At 44.6% G+C, this 19,254-nt stretch overlaps 1 protein-coding gene across 2 annotated transcripts; it reads left to right on the top strand.

Moving 5' to 3' along the window:
• The first annotated feature begins 191 nt into the window (after window positions 1-191).
• LOC144110822 (actin-binding protein IPP-like) lies at window positions 192-17,684 on the top strand. 2 transcript variants are annotated; one of them, XM_077643912.1, is made up of 9 exons: window positions 192-336; window positions 3,003-3,385; window positions 5,286-5,414; window positions 6,141-6,316; window positions 6,589-6,810; window positions 7,249-7,582; window positions 7,945-8,103; window positions 8,759-8,991; window positions 9,780-17,684. In XM_077643912.1, exons 2-9 carry the CDS (start codon window positions 3,028-3,030, stop codon window positions 10,002-10,004), a joined length of 1,836 nt encoding a protein of 611 aa, XP_077500038.1. In that variant the 5' UTR covers window positions 192-336; window positions 3,003-3,027; the 3' UTR covers window positions 10,005-17,684. The 2 variants fall into 2 exon arrangements, with proteins under 2 accessions (XP_077500038.1, XP_077500039.1); XM_077643913.1 differs by lacking the exon at window positions 192-336 and adding an exon at window positions 598-716.
• Window positions 17,685-19,254: the final 1,570 nt, after the last annotated feature.

Here is a 19,254-nt window from a genome sequence, read left to right as displayed (position 1 = left end):
TTTGTATCGCGCGCGCACCTGTCAGTTTCGTTTTCGTCATTTCATTTTATGAATTACTTCTTGTTAGATGGACTGTCAAAATTAAAAAAGTGGGTTGTTTTTGCTCCAGGTTACATATTTAGATGAGTTTGAAATTGCAAAAAAAACCAAAAAGTTTTCACAAAGTAAGACAGTCACGTGCTCTAGTACTCAGCCAATCAACGGAGCCGGCATACCTGTAGGCCGCCATGGCGTCCGCTGTACACAGTGAGCAATAACTTGGACGCGGTTTCGTGTTAGGATTTTCCCGTCGAATGAGTGCAGTGACTTCCAGCACAAGTTTCCAGCGACCTGAAGGTACCCATTTTTATTCTGACAGCGTTAGCCAGCCGTTTATTTTAATAATCGGGCGACGTTGTCTCGTGTAGTGAGCGAGCGCCGAGGTCTGTTTATGTTCGTTTCGCTCTTCTGTGAATTGCATTGTTTATCACTCAAATCAGCTGTGTAACTGCGAGCGACCTTCAGCTCTGCTTTGTGTTTGTCAGCCCTCGGCGACCCTGCTCGCTAAGCCCATGGAAGTCTCGAAATTAGTCGGGGTGAACACCTACGCGAACTGCATTCCCTGAAAAGGTGTTGGAGAACTTTGACCTGCTTTCGTTTCACGCAGTGCGAGCCTTTGTGCTGTGTAGTACAACACCGCACAGCAACAGTGCTCATTCCGTTGAGCTGTGTCGGCCGTGACATTTTCTTGTTTATTTTCCTCAGCAGTTGGCGATCGTACTGCGGTGTTGTTTCCTCCGCTTTAGCATTTCTTTAGAGCGCTCGGTGAAGTCCACTCGCAACAGTTGTGACACTCGGGCTGACCATGGTAACAGTGGAGCGCAGTTTCTCATGTAGCTGTGAAACTCAAATTAGACGACCACTCAAAGGAATCAGTTTAAAAAAAGTACGCGTCAGCGTCTTTAGTTTGTGGCGTTTGCGAAACTGAGCCATCGACGTGTTGCCTTATTCATCGCTTTCGTAAACAGAGCTCAGCTGGTGAGGTCGAGGTTGTTGGCTCTCAGCGGTTTCTTTGTTGCTGCTTGAGCTCCCGCGCGGCCGCGCGCGCTTGTTACTGGGCGCTGCCTGTCTCGAATATCGTGGGCCGAAGCAGGGCCTGAAATGAAGTGACCCAGTTTGCTTGTTCTTAATCGAACGTCATATTATGGCGCATCCGAAATTGCCGTGCAATAGCTGTGTCACTGCAGTCGCGTTATAACGAATTGGCATTGACGTCCCCTTGGGTGGACTTATTATCCGCCGTTCACGTTAAAGGACTATATAGACACTTAATTTCATCTGTCAAACGATGCATTACACATTAGAATAAATGGGTTAGCGTGTGGCATTCCTGTACGACCGCTAAATATTTTATAATTGAATTATGTTCTTGACGCTATTTCAGTTTCGGTTATTGACTGAATGACAAATGTGTCGTGAAGTTGATGTTTTGGTCACGTGATCCACTAGAAAAGCTGTAATATAATCTCTGACAGGCCATTTTTTGTCATTCCAGGTCTTAGAAGAGGCTGGATTAAATGTCGTAATGAATTAAAACTACATATCAGCGATTATATTACAGTTTTTCTAATGGATTTTGTGACCAAAACATCAACTTGACGTCACAGTCGTAGTTCGGTCGATGAAACTGAAACAGCACGAGAGAAGAAATTCAATTATAAATTATTTAACGGTTGTAGGCAAATACCACACGGTAACCCATGTATTCTAATGTCTGATGCATTGTTTGACAGAAGAAAATGCGCAAGCAAAAATCTGTAGTCTATAGTCCCTTAACGTGTACAGCTGTGGGCAGTATGAACAGGAACTAATTTTTCGCACAGAATTGTGAATTTTAGATCTGGTCATTTCGCCACTGAATTTAAGAATGACGCTTGGATCGCGACATTATAAGCCAAGAGGAAAACTAGTTACAGAGAAAACTGCATGTCACACATGATTACAGAGTAATTAACAAATGAATGCTCAATCTCTGTTCACAACTGTACCTTTCGGAACTTGAGCTTATTAAAGCAGACCTCGTTTTTTTTTGCTTACATGAAGGAGTGACTGAGTAACAGGGATATTTGTGAGGCTTCTGGTTTACCGTGGCAGTGATGCTGTTACGTCAAAAAAAGGCTTTGTGGCCGTTGTTGTCAGCAGGGTAAACATCACACTGAGACCTCCTGTTTGCATTTCTTTGCTTACATAGGACACCATACTTTATGTACCTTTGCAAAAAAAGTGCAGAATAGGATCATCTGGACAAATATGCCAGGTTCATGTGTGGGTTACTTGCCTCATAAACAGTGCATTTATATACGTGTTTTTATGTACGAGCCATACTTTAAATACTTCATGTCTGTGAATACCAGCTGTGGCGGCTGCATTTCAGTGGAGGCGAAATTAAAAACGGATATCCAGGTGCAGCACAATGTGCTTGCATATTCAAAGAAACCGAGGAAGTCGAAGGTCGAAGTTAATCCAGAGCCCTTTACTATACTTGACATGGGGAAACAAGTGAAAAAACACTTGAATGCAGCAGAAGATATAGACGGGACAATGCTTGTGCTTGGTTGCTTGTCTCACCTATCAAGTTTAATCTACAGGCAGCTCCAGAGTGAAAAGAAACAATCAATTTGGACACAAGCACAAACTCTATTGTCACTTCTAAACTGAAAATGAAAATTTCTTATGGCCACTATCCATCACAGCTATGTAGAACAAAGGAAAAAGCTTGCTTTTCACACATAGTCTGGACGTGAGCACATTGTACATGTTAAAGCAAGGTGCAGAAAAAAACCAATGAGAGCTGACACCAGAAACCAGTCCTTTGTGCTTCGTTCTGTATTCTGGTACTGTCCTTTGTTTCGTATGCAGTTTATGTGCTTTATGTGGAAACAGACTTGCCCAACTCTCTACATTAAAATGGGCATGGTGTATTGAAGGGTCCAGTTGCTTGAACTGTGATGTGATCTTCCCAGGCAGTCGACCTCTGCACCACGACCCATGAATCCCATGTGGCGGCCCAAGGGCCGCCGGCACCACCGCGACAGCGGTGGCAGTGGCGGCAGCGGCAGGCACGGCGGAGGTGGCAATCGTCAGCAAAAGCTCTTCCGCAGCCGCGAGTACGGCTCGCGAGTGTTGGGCAGTCTGAGTGAGCTCCGTGAGAATGGGATGTTCTGTGATGTGACTCTGAGTGTGGGTGGACAAGAGTTTGCACTGCACCGCGTTGTCCTGGCTGCCAGCTGCCCGTACTTTGCAGCCATGTTCCATTCGGGACTTTCGGAAACTGACCGAGACAGGATAGAAATTCAAGGTGCGTCGGCAGCTACTGTCGATCAACTGCTCGGGTTCATCTACACAGGTAAGTCGTCATTGGTATCACTTCAAGTAGGGAACAGTTTTGAAGTTTTTGTTGATGCCTCCGCTCTAAGCTTTGTATCGAAGCTCGTGTTTGCATATCATTAAAAAAAAAAAAAACTGGTGCCAAATCGGACAACACACAGCAAGAAAGACTGGACAGGCGCCTGTCCAGTCTTTCTTGCTTTGTGTTTTCCGATTTGGCACCAGTTTTTTCTGTTGATTCTAAATATTAATCAAAACCTAATCTGCAGCTTATTTTGAGCTCTGCACCTAAGCTGGTTTTTAAATTATTTGTATACACCAAGCTGTCTTGCAGTTAGTCATCACCTTTCCTTTACATGCTTCACATAGCTATGAAGCCAACTTGTGCCAGTGGCTTGGTGGAACTTAAGGGGGCTTGCTTGGCAGCTGCTGTCTGAAATTTGCACTTGTCAAATATCTTGGGCTTGTGAGATTCCTAATGACGGTAGCAGCGTAAAAGGGACGGAGGCAAGGTAATTTCTGGAAGCTATATTTATTTATTGCAATACCCACAGTGCCAGTCATGATATTACATCAAGGAACAAGGGCAGGCAGTGCACGATAATAAAAGGAAAACATTGCAACTGAAATGTTGATGTATGTGCTCAAGAACAACACTAAAAACTGAGAAGTCACTTTAGGTAAAGGGGCAAATGACTAGAAATATACTTCAGCAGCACAGTGTAAAAGCACTAATATTTGAATATCTCCAATTAATTTCACAATCAAATTGCTCAATGTAGTTGTTCTACTCATTGAGTGCACAAGTCGTCATATTCGTGAAAAATTTTCAAATGTTTGGACTTAATGCCGACTCATAGGCTTTGAAGGAGGACGCCGCAATGGAGGGCTGTGGATTAATTTAGACCACATGAGGTTCCGTAACGTGAGCTGACATTGCACAGCACATGGGTGTGACTGGCATTTCTACGGCCATGGTGTCTGAGATTCGATCCTGTGATCTTGGGATCAGTAGCCGAACGCCAAAGCCACTGAGACACCGTGGCGGGTGCTTATATTGTCTCATTTAAATCTACTAGATGGCAACTGAAAGATAATTTGTTCTGATAGTGGTTGGAAGACTTCTCTCAAGCTGTATAATTTAGCATAGCCATTGCTGGAGACAGTGTCTGGCACAAATTTTTCTCCTGTGCTGGATTTAATTTGTGAGGTGCCATTGTGCATTTGATGCACTGTAGATTACTTTTCGGAGGTTTAAGAGATTCTCGAGTGCTGCTTAGGACTTAGCTGATGATCAAATGTAGTTGGCAATTTTAGAAGCTTCTTCAGTAAATTCTAATCATGCTGTTCAGTGTGTTTACTTTTCAAATTCGCAAATGTTACTTGCATTGGAACAGTGTGTAACATCTGTGTGCTTCGATTGTTTAAGTACAATAGCGATTGCATTCATGGTTTCCTGTCTGCGCTGGCCGTTATAAATGTATCGGCAATATGGGGTGATGACATAGTGCCCGAATGAATCTAGGCACCGGCATTTGCCCCCAAAGCTTAATGTCGTCACCATTGTAATCGTTACCAGTAGCAGCAAAGACAAGTGCAGCGCAGTGCAAAGGCCTGGCCTAGTGGCGCTCATCACCGTTGTCTTGCACTAGCCATTACAACCCTCTCCACTCCTGTGCTCTTGCCACCCTGACTAGTGTTTCCCATCCCTTGCCGTATATACTTTGAAGCCTTTAAAACACACTCCAATCTGTGAATGTGCAGGAACTTAATGTGCAGCGCACACCGTACCAAAGACTTGCATTTTCAGGAGGCAGTGGACCTTTTTGCATGTGACGCCTGTGTTAAGCCTTGGCTTTCGAATGCTTGTAGTTTCATAGACATTTACCTCACTGTTTTGTCCTTCTGCTTTGCAATAGGGGAGATCCTGATAACTCGTGAAAACTGCCAGGACCTGCTTGCTGCCTCCAACATGTTCAGGCTGGTCGATGTGGTTCAGGCCTGCTGTGACTTCCTTCATAGGGAGCTGCACCCTAGCAACTGCGTGGGTGAGTTGTTTGTGACGACAGCAGGGTTGTAGGTGATTCGCACGCGACATCACGGGCACCATCTTTTAGTGAACAGGCTAGCTTCCGAAGTGTGTGCGGGAACTGGTTAGCGATAAGCAGATTAGAAAACGGCCAAGCTTTCGCTGTGCTTTCTGGATCCAAAAATGATGTCACTGTTCCACTGTGTTCCAATGTTCCACTGTGATGTCAGTGCAAACTTTGTACAACATTGTGATGAATTATCATAGCGTGTATTGCATTTTTATGGTCTTCAGTGACAAGAATTGTTGTTTTATTATGGAATGTTCTGTTTCTTGTATAAATCTGGTTGTAAATTTTGCCTTGGTGACTGCTCCATACGGGCATGCATTGATCGGAGGTACAATGAACATAACATGTTCAATTATGGTGCAGTTCATTTCAAACCTGGTATGCAATGCTGAGAACGCTAAAGGAGTAGTACTGGAACATTTAGGCTGTGTAGGTTCAAGTTCACATTCATGGAAACAATTTTTTTCCTAGCTAGATAAATTTCTTTTTTAAGGTGATTTGGTTTGATTCAAATGCTTCCTGGCTAGACAGTATTATACAGAGTTCAAAGATGGCACATGAATCAGAATTGTGTGTATTGAATGGGCTGTGTTGGTGTGATTTGTGGACCACTTATCCCAAAGCGTAGGATTATGAAGCCGTTTGTGGGGTGACAGTGGCTCCATGTTGTCACAGGCATCTTCCGCTTCGCTGAGATGCACTCGTGCACGAACCTGAAGCTGGAGGCGAAACGTTTCATCGAGCGCCGCTTCACTGAGGTCATCAATGAGGAGGAGTTCTATGAGCTGCCCACCGAGACTCTGCGCCACTTCCTCAAGAGTGAGGGGCTCAGCATTGATAGCGAGTTCCAGGTGAGTACTACACAAGCAGTGGTGAAGTGTACGTGCTTGGTAAGATGACCCGATACATGTGAGCAGCATGGATGCTCTCCCATCTTGTGCTTGAAAACTTTTTTGGATAAAAGTCACATCAACAGGTGGCATACAGTGCTGTATATGCCTAATTGTGTTACATTTCTGAATGACTCTACATCAAGCTGTTTGAGTTAGAGCTTTTTTCACATTTTTTTTTTGTCACTTTGATATCTGGCATTGTGGAGAATCAAGGAAGCCGTACTGTGCAGGTATTCGAGGCCACTATGAAGTGGATCTTGCACAATGTGGAACAACGGAGGCCGCTCTTCTTTGACGTGCTCGAGGCCATCCGGTTCCCAGTGATCTCGCGCAAGCAGCTGGAGCAATACGCTGATGCCTGCCCTGATGCGGAGCTGCGCGAGGCCCTACTCAAGCTCATGCAAGACCTCAAGCCAGACCGGCGACTGTGCATCGACAGCAAGAGCAGCCAGGTGGGTGGGGCCTAGTGTAGGCCCCCCTGAAAATATCCATCTGCTATGTAAGTGCAGTCCCATAGTTACTCCCTATTGTTTAATCTCCATCGTTCATACGGTTCACCATTGTCCCCATGGTTTACCTCTCTACCCATAGTTTGCATGGTTCAGTCTCATCCCAATTATTGCACCCCCGTTCCTGTGGCTTATTCCGAACCCCACAGTTCATCCCCAAGTTCACCTCTATCCCCATTGGTCACATGATTCATCCCCATTCCCATATTTCATCTCATCCGCTTTCTTCGCCCCACAATTCCCTAAATTATCGATATCCCCATTGTTCCCTAAAATCATTCCCATCCCTATCATCCCCATGGCTCGTCCTGACTGATTCTCATTATTCGTACTCATCATTTATGATCCAAGCTCTGTACGTTGCACCTGTTCCACGTGCAGGTTCAGGTGGTGGACGTTCAGCAGCAGCCACGCATGTGCGCGCGCAAGAGCGTCTACCTGCTGGGTGGCTCTCACCGGCACCCCGGCATGCGCTTTGGTGAGGGCTACAGCCTGGCCAGTGTGGACTGCTTCGACCCAGCCCGGTCGCAGTGGACTGCGTTGGCCCCCATGTCGCACCCGCGGTCGGGGCTTGGCGCAGCTGCTCTCAACCAGCTTGTCTATGTGGCCGGTGGCGAGAGTGACTGCCTCATCCTGGATTGCGCTGAGGTGTTCGACCCCGTGGCCAACCGGTGGGATGCCATTGCACCAATGGTGCAGCCTCGCTGCATGATGGGTGAGCGTTGATTGACAGCTGTGAAAACACACTGCGCTGTGCCCTTTATGCTGCTCCTTGGCCAGTAGGTCGGGGCCGTCGAGAATTTTGTTCCATTTTTCAGACGGATTGTGTGATTTAGACTTTTTGCAAGAGTCCAGCTTCAGCGGTAGTTAAAGGGGAATCTACTGTACGCTGGTATAGTGTTGTTAGTTATCAGGTGTGGTCACAGCAACTGCTGCTCTGTTTTGACTCGATGCACTGGCTGTGTCCAGCGGTTGTTGTGGACACTGTAGAAAGCAATTCTTTCATGCTCCACGCATTTGGTGATGGGCCGGCTGGTTAACACTTTTTTTCTCCATGCTCCGTTTTTGCATGTGCAGGCATGTGTGCCCTGGATGGCTGCCTGTATGCAATAGGCGGCTGGGTGGGCGCTGAGCTCGGCGACACTGTCGAGAAGTATGACCCCGAGGCGGACACGTGGCAGATCGTCAGCCGTATGACGGCTGGGCGCTACGCCGTCGGGGTGCTTGCCCACGAAGGTAATGCCCCATGCAGACGATGGCAGTCACAAAACGTTCACTTACAAGCCAGCGATGTTGAAAGCAAGCGTTTTGGTTTTCATGAACTTGTGGCTGCAAATTGGGTAAAAATATGTGTGCCTTTTGCTGTAGCCTGGAGTAAAGAAATGGCAGCAACAGACACACTGCACCTTGTCCTGCTGTCTTTCTTTTGAAAGGGCTCATTCTCAGGATTGGCTCTCGATCTTGATCCTTCGATGGCACGATGGCTTTCCAAATATGCGTTCGTTTTTGTCACAAATGGCTGCTTTGCTTCTGGCTAATTGCTGTCTTTTTTTTGTTGGTGTTATGAACCTTTTCAGTTCATCTTTGTCCACTTTTGCGCGCAGGTTCCGAAAATGTGAATTGCATTTGTTTTGCATTAGTACGTGCCCAAACTAAGTTTTAAATTTAATGGTATTACTTAATGAAAGATATAAGAGCAAAACACAGCAAGCTCATTAATCACTGTACAGAACACGCACAAAATTTGAGGACCCTAATCATCTGAATGTCATTTCTCGTTGTTGCTGCGTGCAGTTAGCCTTTATGTTGTTCAGTGTTTGATGATCCTAGCATGTACAACACACTGCTAGGGGGAGTGTACTGAAATGATGAATGTGCGACTTCTCTGTAGGGCTCATCTACGTCATTGGTGGCTACAATGAGCTCAACTGTGAGCTGGCACTGGTTGAGTCTTTCAACCCGGTCACGAAGGAGTGGCAGACGCTGGCTCCGCTGCGGAGGCGCCGCGCCTACGTGGGTGTTGCAGTCCTGCATGACCACATCTATGCAGTGGGTGGCAGTTGCGACATCTCCTCGGGCCTCAGCTCGGGCCTCAGCTCGGTGGAGCGCTACTCTATCGAAGAGGTGAGTGGTTCAGCACGGATCCCAGACAAGATTTCCCAATTTTTTATTTATTTTTCCTAAAGAGAGAGAACACATCTAAGCTTCTAAAGGGCAATTACTTGAGGTTTTTGAAGTTTATTCATTTTACCGAAACTGTTACCTTAGACACTTGTCAGTCTTCTGATGGCTTGTAAGAAATTTAGCAGCCACACAGGATCCCAAGAGATGGGGAACATACCCGAGGCCTGCAAAGAGTAGGTTGGAGAGCAGAGATTAGAAAATGATCTGAAATAGATTTTTTTTTATTTTTGAGAAACTATTACTGTAATTACCGTAATTATACAGCATCGTTCTAATCTCTGCACAATATTATTTTGTTTCTTTTCCTTTCTGTTGTTTTCTGCATCCCAACTTGAATGTGTGTCAAAGCACTTGCGTTGAAACCGATTGCATTTACGCGCAGTGTAGCAGAAGGTTCAAAAGCTAAATTACAAATGAATGTCCGTGAAGTGCTTAGCACAGAGCTCTAGTTAGAGATCAGCGGGAAAAAGCCTGTACCCTTCAGTGGGCTTTTTAATTATTAATTTATTAATTTATCTAAAAGCACCACCACATTGCTTCTACTGCAGGCAGGAGCAACCAAAAAGAAAAAAAGTGCAGGCATCAGTATAAGACCCAACATTACAGCACACGCACGTTTACATAATGGCACATCAGAGCAACAATAACGGCAAAATACAAGCACAGCCTTACACATGCACTGACCCCATCGACACTTAGCCTCACCGATAATGTTAATGTTTGTGCAGAACCGCTGGACGGAGCTACCTCTGATGAGTGTGCCCCGCGTGGGTCCATCGGTGGTTGGAGTCAACGGCCGGCTGTTCGTCATGGGCGGCCGACGACCCTTTGTGAATGGTGGGCCGCCCCTGACGCTGGACTCTGCCGAGGCCTACGACCCTGAGGTCAGCATGTGGTCCAAGGCGACCCCCATGCCACTGAGCCGATGCCACGCTGCCATTGTAGTCGTCTAAGAGCCGTACAAAGGTACGGGGAGTCGTCGTAATTCTCGCGAGAAACTGGGGACTGCCTCACTTCCTCGCTTCTCTCTCCATCTCAGTTGCATCCCGTTTTTCCTTTTCATTATTTTGTTTTGTTTGTACTTGTTTGTACCTTTGTTATGCTTGCTTTTTGGGAAGGGGAGTAGCTCACGCATCTCCTATGCTCAATGGCTGTGGTCTGTTCTTCTTACAAGGTTGGGGTCTTAACACCTCACAGCACTGGCAGTGTTCCAGTGGAAGCGAAACATGAAAATGCTCGATGTTTAAGCGCTGATTTACGAGGGTGTTTTAAATTAAAAACCTTAAACGTACTATAATTTTTGTAATTGTAAAAAGGAACAAAAATTCCATGTCATGTTTCGACGTAGTCTCCCTAACGTTGAATGCGCGTATTCCTTCGCTTCGGAAGTGCATAGATACCGCGATGAAAGAATTCTTTCAGTCGTGTGTGTAGCCAGTCGTGTACCGTGGTTTTCATCTCTTCGTCACTTCTGAGATGCCGGCCTCCCATTGCTTCTTTGAGTGCACCGAACAGATGAAAGTCATCAGGAGCGAGGTCTGGTGAATAAGGAGGATGTACCAGACATTGAAATTTAATTTCCTGAATAGTCTCAACTGTACCACAGGACCCTCCTCCCCCTCGTAAAAATTGTGTATTTAAATGAAATTAACGCAAAATCCTGAACCATGGTGGGCCTCTCGCAGCTGGGCTGTGGCTTTCGCATGCAGGAATTCATTAGTTTTTTTATTGCCTGATTAGTGTACTAAACGTTTTGCGTTCAATTATTGATGGACAGAATGGTGTTCTGTAATTGAATAAGAGGTTAAGCTCATCCTCTCTCTGTACATTTTGTCTTTCGGTCTCATTGGTTATGCTTTTTTGTTGAGGTACAAATGAGCGAATATGGCTCCCAAGGAGCAATGTCGTTAGGTGTACATTTTTCAGGGAGCCATTTTTGTCATTTATTTTTTAAATGATTGTAATCAACAGGGCCTGAAAGCCCTTTCAGGAACAACTTGTTTTTTCTGGCGCTACTCGCACTGTCAGCAGTTTCTACTTGTGAGTAGATATGAATCTTCAGAACAGCCTTTGTGCTGAACTGAAAAATTAAGGATGCACTCACTTAGTCACAACGCCAAGGTGGGAAAACTACTCTTCCAGCTTTCTGCACGTGCGTATTAGCTCTGAGAAGAATCAGCTTTTATGCATCTCCGTTATTCCAAAACCTTTTACAGTAGGCTGTCTGTGCAATTTGTCTGCAATTACTCACCGGTGGTGCGCGTAATTTTTTTCATACTCATTAGATGACTCTGTCATTGTGAGTCCGAGAAGGAGCTTGCAGTTTTTCTGCTTTTTCTATGTGCCTGCAGCCACTAATATTTCTCTATTTCACTCTTACTTGGTTTTGACTGAGAGGCCATTTGAACTGCCTTGGTTGCTGGTGCCACAAATTGTGCATGTTGGGAAAAGTGTGCACAGGTTGTCTTTAGGCACTTATGAATCTGGTACTGCTAACTCCTATCTGCACGCACATTTTCATTCCTGCTGTTGCTCCAAACCCATGCACGCAACTTCAGAGGAGCGCATAGCTTATTTGTGGAATAACTGCCGTATCGTGGACAAGTGTGCTCCGTCATTTCAAACTTTATATAGAAGATAGGTTCTGATTCAGCTTACGTAATGAACAAGTGGGACAGGATGTTGTTATTTGATGGCTGGTGAGCGCGACTTTGGGCTGAAACAAACTGCCTTGAAGCTTTCGCATTTTCGTACTGTTCTCCGTAATTTTGATTACAGGTCCGCTGTTTCATCGCGATAATTTGCAGGACTGACCTGTTTGTGAAACCCCACAGCTGGCATATTCTGCATTACAGCTTGTCAGTTATTGTGCATAGGAGCGTCAAAAGTGAGGTTTCTTATTCAACGAACAGGGCACAATGTAAGATTTTTGTGGGCTCATCGTTGGCAGGAAATGAAATGGGAAATGCTGCTGCTATATTTAGGGCAGGATAACGCAATACTCAGAAATTCTTTACAATACCACTGCTTAGTGTGGTCAAGCGAGTGTATAATTCAGGTGTTGTTCCAAGGCTCTGGGCCAGTTTTTTTCACTGTTCCGATGCTGTGCGTCAGAAACAGCAATGCCTCGTGATTAGTTTCTCGGTGTCAAGGGATTAACATATCAAACCTGGTCCTTCCTTTTTCGTTTTCTTCATATTCCTTTTTTTTTGTTAGCTCCTTCCCTGTTGTCTTTTTTTTTTATTTGCCTTTCCCGGGGGATCTGGCTTGTGTTCTTGTTTCAGGCACACATCTGCTAAAGGCTGGATGCACCAAACACTGCCATCCTCTATCGCTGGTGTAATGAACCCCTGGTTGATATGCACAGCCTGGTGGTACTGGTATCTTGCAGCTTCTGAGTGAATAGCTACGAATCACTTTGTCGTACTGTCACTGCACTGCTCTCGTCTTGAAGGACATGCCGCATATTTTCAACATGTCGGATGGTGGTTGTATGCATATTTTGTGTTGACACCAAAAGCAAGTGTTTGTGGATTCTAGAGGCAACTCTTGACTGATAATAATGTTGATGTGCAAGGACCGGTGATATAAGTCATGAGCACAAAATTAAGTGCAACTAGTGGGCACTTAGCCAGATAACCTTGTGTCTTGTCTTGATCAGTTTTTGCAGGGGATATTTATGTATGGAAACATTCCGAGGCAATTGCAGTATAGTAGTGGCCCACACCTTGCGAAGGTTGTGGCTTGACATGGCTCTGTGTTGGGTTTTGGACTGCTCATAGTTCTCGACAAGTGTGCTTGAATTCAGGTGTGCCAAAGAGCATTTCGAGGTCAAGTTTCCGAAGGAAAATGCAGATCGTTAATAAGCTGTTAGCACTGATCGTCCTATGCATAGGTGTGACAGGTCAATAAGACAAATGGCTGCGAGATAGAAAGGTGAATGGGGAACACTTCCATTATGTAGACAGGAAAACCAGAAGCTTGGGCTTAGGCCGGAAGCTTGTGTGCAAGTAGATTCAAAAAACGACGGACATACTAAGATAAAATAGCAGTGCATTCAAGATCTCTCAAGAAGCTGTTTTCCGAACTCGTATTTCAAATTCTCGGATGCCCTCTCTGCACGCAGGAACAAGCAATTCAGAACTTTTGCACCTTTTTAAATTTTTATTACCTAAGCCCTCATTTCTTCTAAATAACGTTGCAAAACAAAGGACGGCAAAGTGAAGGAGAGTGCATGTGTAGGTTCTTGTTCTGTGCATCACTCCGACGTGAAATTTCTTGTCCCATCGACATCGTGGCTGCAATCGGAAGCCTGTCTCATTCCCTTCCCGATCACTGCTGACGAAACACTGCGTGTTGTTACAGTGTGTGCCAAATGGTTGCCGTGTTTCCAAGAGTTTTGAGAGTGAGAAAATAGTGATAACGTCAGCTCTGTGCTGTGTAGTGCATGTGGTTGAGGCCACTTGATGATAGCCCGCTTCCACATGCGATTGCAGTCATGAACCGAAGTGATAGTACAGATGCAGAGCAGTGACTGAGTGACTGGCTGTGCGTTGATCAGCTTTGCTTAGTGATGGAGTACCGTGTGATGAAACAGTTTCAGCCATGTGTGTGGTGCAGATGACTCGCAGGAGTGCATGTTCGAGGATTTTTGAGAAACTTGTGATTACTGTGAAGACCGGTTTCTGCTTGTGAGATTAACGTAATATCAGAAAGGGAGTGAATAGTGATAGTGAATACCTGGCTCGTTTCTTTAGACCCATAAGCTTATGAATGTAGAATTGCAGGTGAACTGAAGCTATGAACTGATAAAACACCCACAGTATCGACAACAAAGATGTTTTTTAAAAATGATTTGTTCTACTTAACTTTTTTTTTTGTACGAGAGGAGGCCTGTACAAGAGGAGTTCTTTTTTATTGCTTTCAAGAATATGTAAACAGCACTGTCACGTTACTCATTTGTATTTTTTTCGTGGCACTTTCCTCACTTTTGTGGCATGCTGACACTGGTAAAGGTAATATCTAGTCTATCCTTCAGAAGTTTGCACCAGTGAACTTGATTCTTTACCCTTCCCAGACTTCAAGTCTCTTCCTCTTTATAGATATCCCGTTTAAGTTTTTACAATCCCCATTGTACTACATGCTAGTTCGAAGTGCATGACCCCAATGCATACCTCAAGCACGAAGTTCTCGTTTATTTGTGCACTTTTATAAACCTGTAAACTGGTACTTGGAGATCAACCCAAAACAGTGACAACTGTGCATGACAGAAAGGTGGAATTGGTGCAGTTGTTCATGGCTGTCTTTGTTTTGCGTTGCTCTGTGGATGCAAATGCGTTTAAGCAAAATAGCCTGACAGTGTGCATCCTGCAGGTAGGATTTCTTGCCGGTGTTCCTTTAGGACTGTTAGTTGTTGCGTTACTATTATTATTGGTAGTATTACATATTGAGAGAGTGAATTTTGATCGAGAAAGAAGAAAATTTTCATGCCTTCATCGTGAAGTGCAAATTGAAGGAAGGGTTTTCTGACTCTGCACTTTTATTGCTGGCTTCCTGCTTAATGCGCTTAGTCTGGAGAACTTTTTCCTCATTTGTTGAAATTTCTCTTGATGGTGGTGTTCAGATACTCTTCTTGTATTTTTATCTGGTTGAAAGCAAGCACCTTGAGTGTGCAGTATGTTTTTCTTCTGTATTAGTGGCCTCTGAAATTCCATTCTTGAAGCAGTAGTTTCAGGTTGGTAGTGGCATCTTTGCAGAATGTCCTCAGGCAACTGTTTGACTTCTCGCCATCTTGACTTCCACATTGACGCAGCTAGCCACTCATTTGACAGTCTCCAGATCAAGTCGACACTGCCGTCATTCACATGCTTTCTTCTTCAGTCTAACATCTGCACTTTGGTCAGGCATTAAACCTTTCATGCATAGAAACTGCAGTCTTTTTTTTTTCTTGTTTGCCCGTGGATAACCAATGTCCGTTATTTCTGTTCATTCTTCAACATTGCTTGTGTCACGGCAGAAGTTTCTGATGTCATCTGTGCTGCGACCTGGTGTCCGATCTATCATTAAAAAAACACTCATAACTGTAAGCATAGCTATTGCTTATGTTTTTAAAAACTGCAGGCATGCAGTGCACAGCAAGTGCTGTACTTTGTCGAAATGTTAGCACAGCTTTTGTTTATCACTAGCCTATTGTGATGACTGCTGTCGTGCACATCTTCCATTTTCATCGGCCAGCCACTCTTCTTCAGCAGCATGTGTGCTGTTAGTGTGGGTTTTGACAGCATGCTCTTCTAGTCTTTCCATGATGCAAGTCGCAAAGAGAGAATGCAAATGCAAACGAAATGCAAATGAGTACACTTTTGTGTTTATAAAACCGTGCAATTTCTTTCCTATTTCTTTTTTTTTTTGTGCAAGTTGTATTACTCCTTCGTATTGGGTCATACCTGCCCAGTGCAGTTTCTCTTTAGAGATCTGATGAAGGCACGCATTGTTGCCGATATTTTTATGTTTATCACTGTGTAGTCTGTTGAGAGTTAAGTGGACGACTTTTTTTCTTTTCTATCCTTGTTCATCATTCTTTTTGGGTACACCCCAGAAAAGACAGCTTGGGTTGGAAGTGGAATCTGTAGCCTGGACAACAGCAAGGTTGACGGGAATCATTGTGCTCGGTTAATCTTTTCACTTTTTTATTTTTGTAAATAGATAGTACACGACGTAAAACGAGAGTAAGGAAAGCTTACTCTTTTCTGTTTAGAGAGTAGGAGAGACAGTAAAAGACGTATATGTTTACTTTTATCCTTTAAAGAGGCATTTGGTACAAACAGCTTCTATAGACATCAGGGCTAGGTCCTCAACTGTACACCAGCTTGGTTAGGGCAGTGTTTTTATTTCAGAGTGCTTCTTTGTGTTTCACTGTAAATATAGTACCTGTGACTGTTGTGGTGCTTCGTGTCAGGTACAAAAGTATGTGTGTGTTCTGTAAAGGTTGCGGATTTGAGCTATGGTGACTGCCGCATGCAAATGGTGTCCGGTAAAAAGGGAGCTTGATATTTGCAGAGAACTTTCCAGAAAAAAAAAAAAAAAGTGAAGGAATAGTCTCAGCTTAAGCTGCAGCATACCAGAATCCCAATACATCTAAGTGCCGCACTGTTCTGCGTAACTGGGCATGCATTCTGAGACTGCAGGCTGTGATATATCGTTAGCAGCATTACGGAAAACTTTGCTGAAATGGGTGCAGGAACAGGGTTGCACGTACCTGTGTTATGCAAAATGCATTCGTGAAACGCATAATATTGTGGGGAAAAAACAAAACAAAAAAAGAGTGGGTTGATTGTGAGCTCTTTTCATCTTGTATTAATAGAATTCTCCTGAATATTGTGCTTATTTTACTTCTCCCGGTTTCAGGGCTTGTAGGTTCCCTTTTTCTTAATCCTACCTCCTCGTTAGTGTGATAATTTTGTTCTTTGTCCTGTTGTGTGAAGTGGGACCTATGAAAGCGCACCCACACAAAAGGAAGTCCACTTGCCACAAAGTTCTGAGTTGTGCATTGCAGCCAAGCAGCTTGCCGTTGCGTTTGCCGGTGAAAAGGTTTTGTGAACTTGTGTGCAAGTTTCATATGATCATGGATCGATCTCGTCTCATGTGTAAGGTTCGTCTGGTTCTGGAATTCGCGCATCAAGGTGCATTTCTGGGTGCATGCCACTGAGGTGAGATTTAAAAACTCTGGCCACATTTGCTGTCGTCACGCTTCCAGAATACGTTTGTATCAAGTACACTGAGAACACCAGATTGATGGCATTAGCACTTATTTTGTGTATTGAACAAAACGCATAGTTGATGTAATATTGCTAATTCTCGATGCAATACTGGTTATGCTAAGATTCCTATTGTATTCGACAATGTCACTGTTCTCAAAGGGGTGTGTGTCACCACAAACACAGTGCTCGACTCTTTGAAAGGATCCTTGATGCAAACAATTGATGAGCAACACAGTGCCGAGTGGGTCACTTGAACACTAAATGTTCTCATTTGATGATTTTTGCGAAGGCTAGTGACTGTCTTGATGCTGCTTAACTGCTTCTATGACAATGCCTGTGCGATGCACGACAGCGGTGCGCTGTCAGGTCAGCTATGCATGTATTTTTGCTGAGCTTCCATGGAAAATTAATTCCAGTACACAGTTTATTGCTTCTGCACGGTGTTAACATTGTTGAGATTCTGTGTCATGTCCGGAAAAAAAAAAATAGAGCAGATTGAGCAAACGGAGTCATAGGAGCACTTGAGCATTATTTTCAAAATGTAAGCCTGGAAAGGTTGAATATGCAAAGGCAAAACTGCTCACATAAACGGGCAGTTTGGTGGCCATAAAATGGTCGAAGCACGTGATCATCGCTTTGAAGTGGCAAAGGTCATCCTTGGATGCGTTCCATATTTTGTTGTTCTTGCAAGCTGCTGCTGTAAATGTTGTGTGTTCTCAACGTTGCCTGTTGAAGGATGTGAAAATGCAATGTTGCTGCACTGCCTTTGTGCACTGGTGTGTGGTGTGTCCTGTGAGAGAAAGGCAAAAAAAGTACAAAAGCTTCCCTGTAAAAAAATGTATAAAATAGTCTAATAAATGCTTTGTATAAAGCCACAAAGAAAGGCTCTTTGTTTCACCACCACTCGAGCCGTTGTAACATTCGTAGTTGCAGCACTCCTTTTTCTGCATTTTGAAAATGCAGTAAACACTAGTTAATTCAAAGCCCATGGGACCGTTGGAAATATTCGAAATAACCATGTTTTCGAATAATCCGAAATCGAAGCGAAACGAAAAATGTTAAGCTCGAAACATTCAATTGCTTGCAGCACCCTACATTCGTTACCATTGCACTAAACAGAGCTGTGGATGACATTTAATGATTATTAGTATGAAAGCACTATTTCAATGGGTGAATCCCGAGCAAGGTCTTGCGATGTTTGTGGGTTTGTGCCATCTCTACCGATGGTGCTACCGTTACCTGTGTAGAGGCAACAAGTCCCACAATGTTGTTTACACTCCTAGCACCCCTGCTTGGCCGATACACCCGCCCACACCGCGGCGTTTCAGTCGTGGTGCGTCGTCTGTTGGTATATAAACCGCAACCATATCTCACACGTGTGCTTCATGTCGGTAAAAGTGTACATACACAATCATAGTACGACATGAAAAACAGCATGATAAGCAAACAGTAAAGTAACGGACAAGCCAACGTTCATACAATGCTGCTTTCTAACGTTTATAGAATTTAGGCAAACATTCTCTCATTTTTTTTGTTCTATACGGGGGGACATCAATATTCGATCACGCTAATGTCGATGCCCGCGGAACATGGTTGCACATCTCTCTCGATATAATTTGATGATCGGCAAAGGTTTTCGCTGTTCACAAGCGCCTTTCCACTGAGACATTCTCGGCGGCCAAGGTCTGATACGTCACATTATTAGGCGGTCTGTGGTGCGTGTGCAGAAATGCAGCAGTCGGTTGTGATGACTACGCACGCATTCCTTCTGGCCAGTTCGGGCATGTGGTGCATGAAATAGGAGCTACGCTTTGTGTCGGCGCCGACACGATATGAACGCGTCTAACGCCAACCTTTGTGAGGCGTGACACCGTGCCGTGCGCGCCCCTGCTGTCTGCGTGAAACACTGAAGGGTTCGATTAAGCCTCGTGCTACATAAAGGCTCTCGCAATAAAGGTGTGGAATTCGTGGGATGTCAAAGGACGCCGGTTCACGAAAATCCTGCAGCAAGAATTTTGTAACCGCGTTTTGTAGAAGCTGAGTTATCTGTAGCCAAATTTTGAATTTCAGCGCCTTTGCGCCTTTCCCTCTCCTCTCATCACGTTTTGCACACTCAAAGGTTGGCTTCCTGACCCGCTGGAGGGACGCTGCTGACTGGCTGCGGCCATGGGACTTGTGTGACGCCTGGAAAAATCTAACCAACAGCAGTCTCTGAACACGATTACACAGAAAAGCGCGACGGGGGAGGGCGCGAGCATGAAAAAATCGCTGCAAAGGGCTCGCCAACTTTCGCGCACGATTGTGCGTTCTCTGCTGCATGTAGGAGTGTATTATTTGGCTCAGGTGTTCATGACGTGAGAATATAGTGAGTGAGCGAGTTTATGCGCTCTCCTCAGACGCTGTTTTCAGGGCCCCTTTAATGTGGGATTGCTCACCTGTTATAAGT

This window comes from Amblyomma americanum, chromosome 11 (genome assembly GCF_052857255.1).
Source record: "Amblyomma americanum isolate KBUSLIRL-KWMA chromosome 11, ASM5285725v1, whole genome shotgun sequence".
Classification (NCBI taxonomy): Eukaryota; Metazoa; Arthropoda; class Arachnida; order Ixodida; family Ixodidae; genus Amblyomma; species Amblyomma americanum.
The sequence above is the reverse complement of the archived record's forward strand: the minus strand, read 5'-3'. Positions and strand labels throughout refer to the sequence as shown.

Coding starts and splice junctions, on each gene's coding strand:
- LOC144110822 (XM_077643912.1), top strand. CDS start 3,028: ATGAATCCCATGTGGCGGCCCAAGGGCCGCCGGCACCACCGCGACAGC. Junction 6,317..6,588: donor GCATTGATAGCGAGTTCCAG/GTGAGTACTACA, acceptor CGTACTGTGCAG/GTATTCGAGGCCACTATGAA. Junction 7,583..7,944: donor GCAGCCTCGCTGCATGATGG/GTGAGCGTTGAT, acceptor TTGCATGTGCAG/GCATGTGTGCCCTGGATGGC.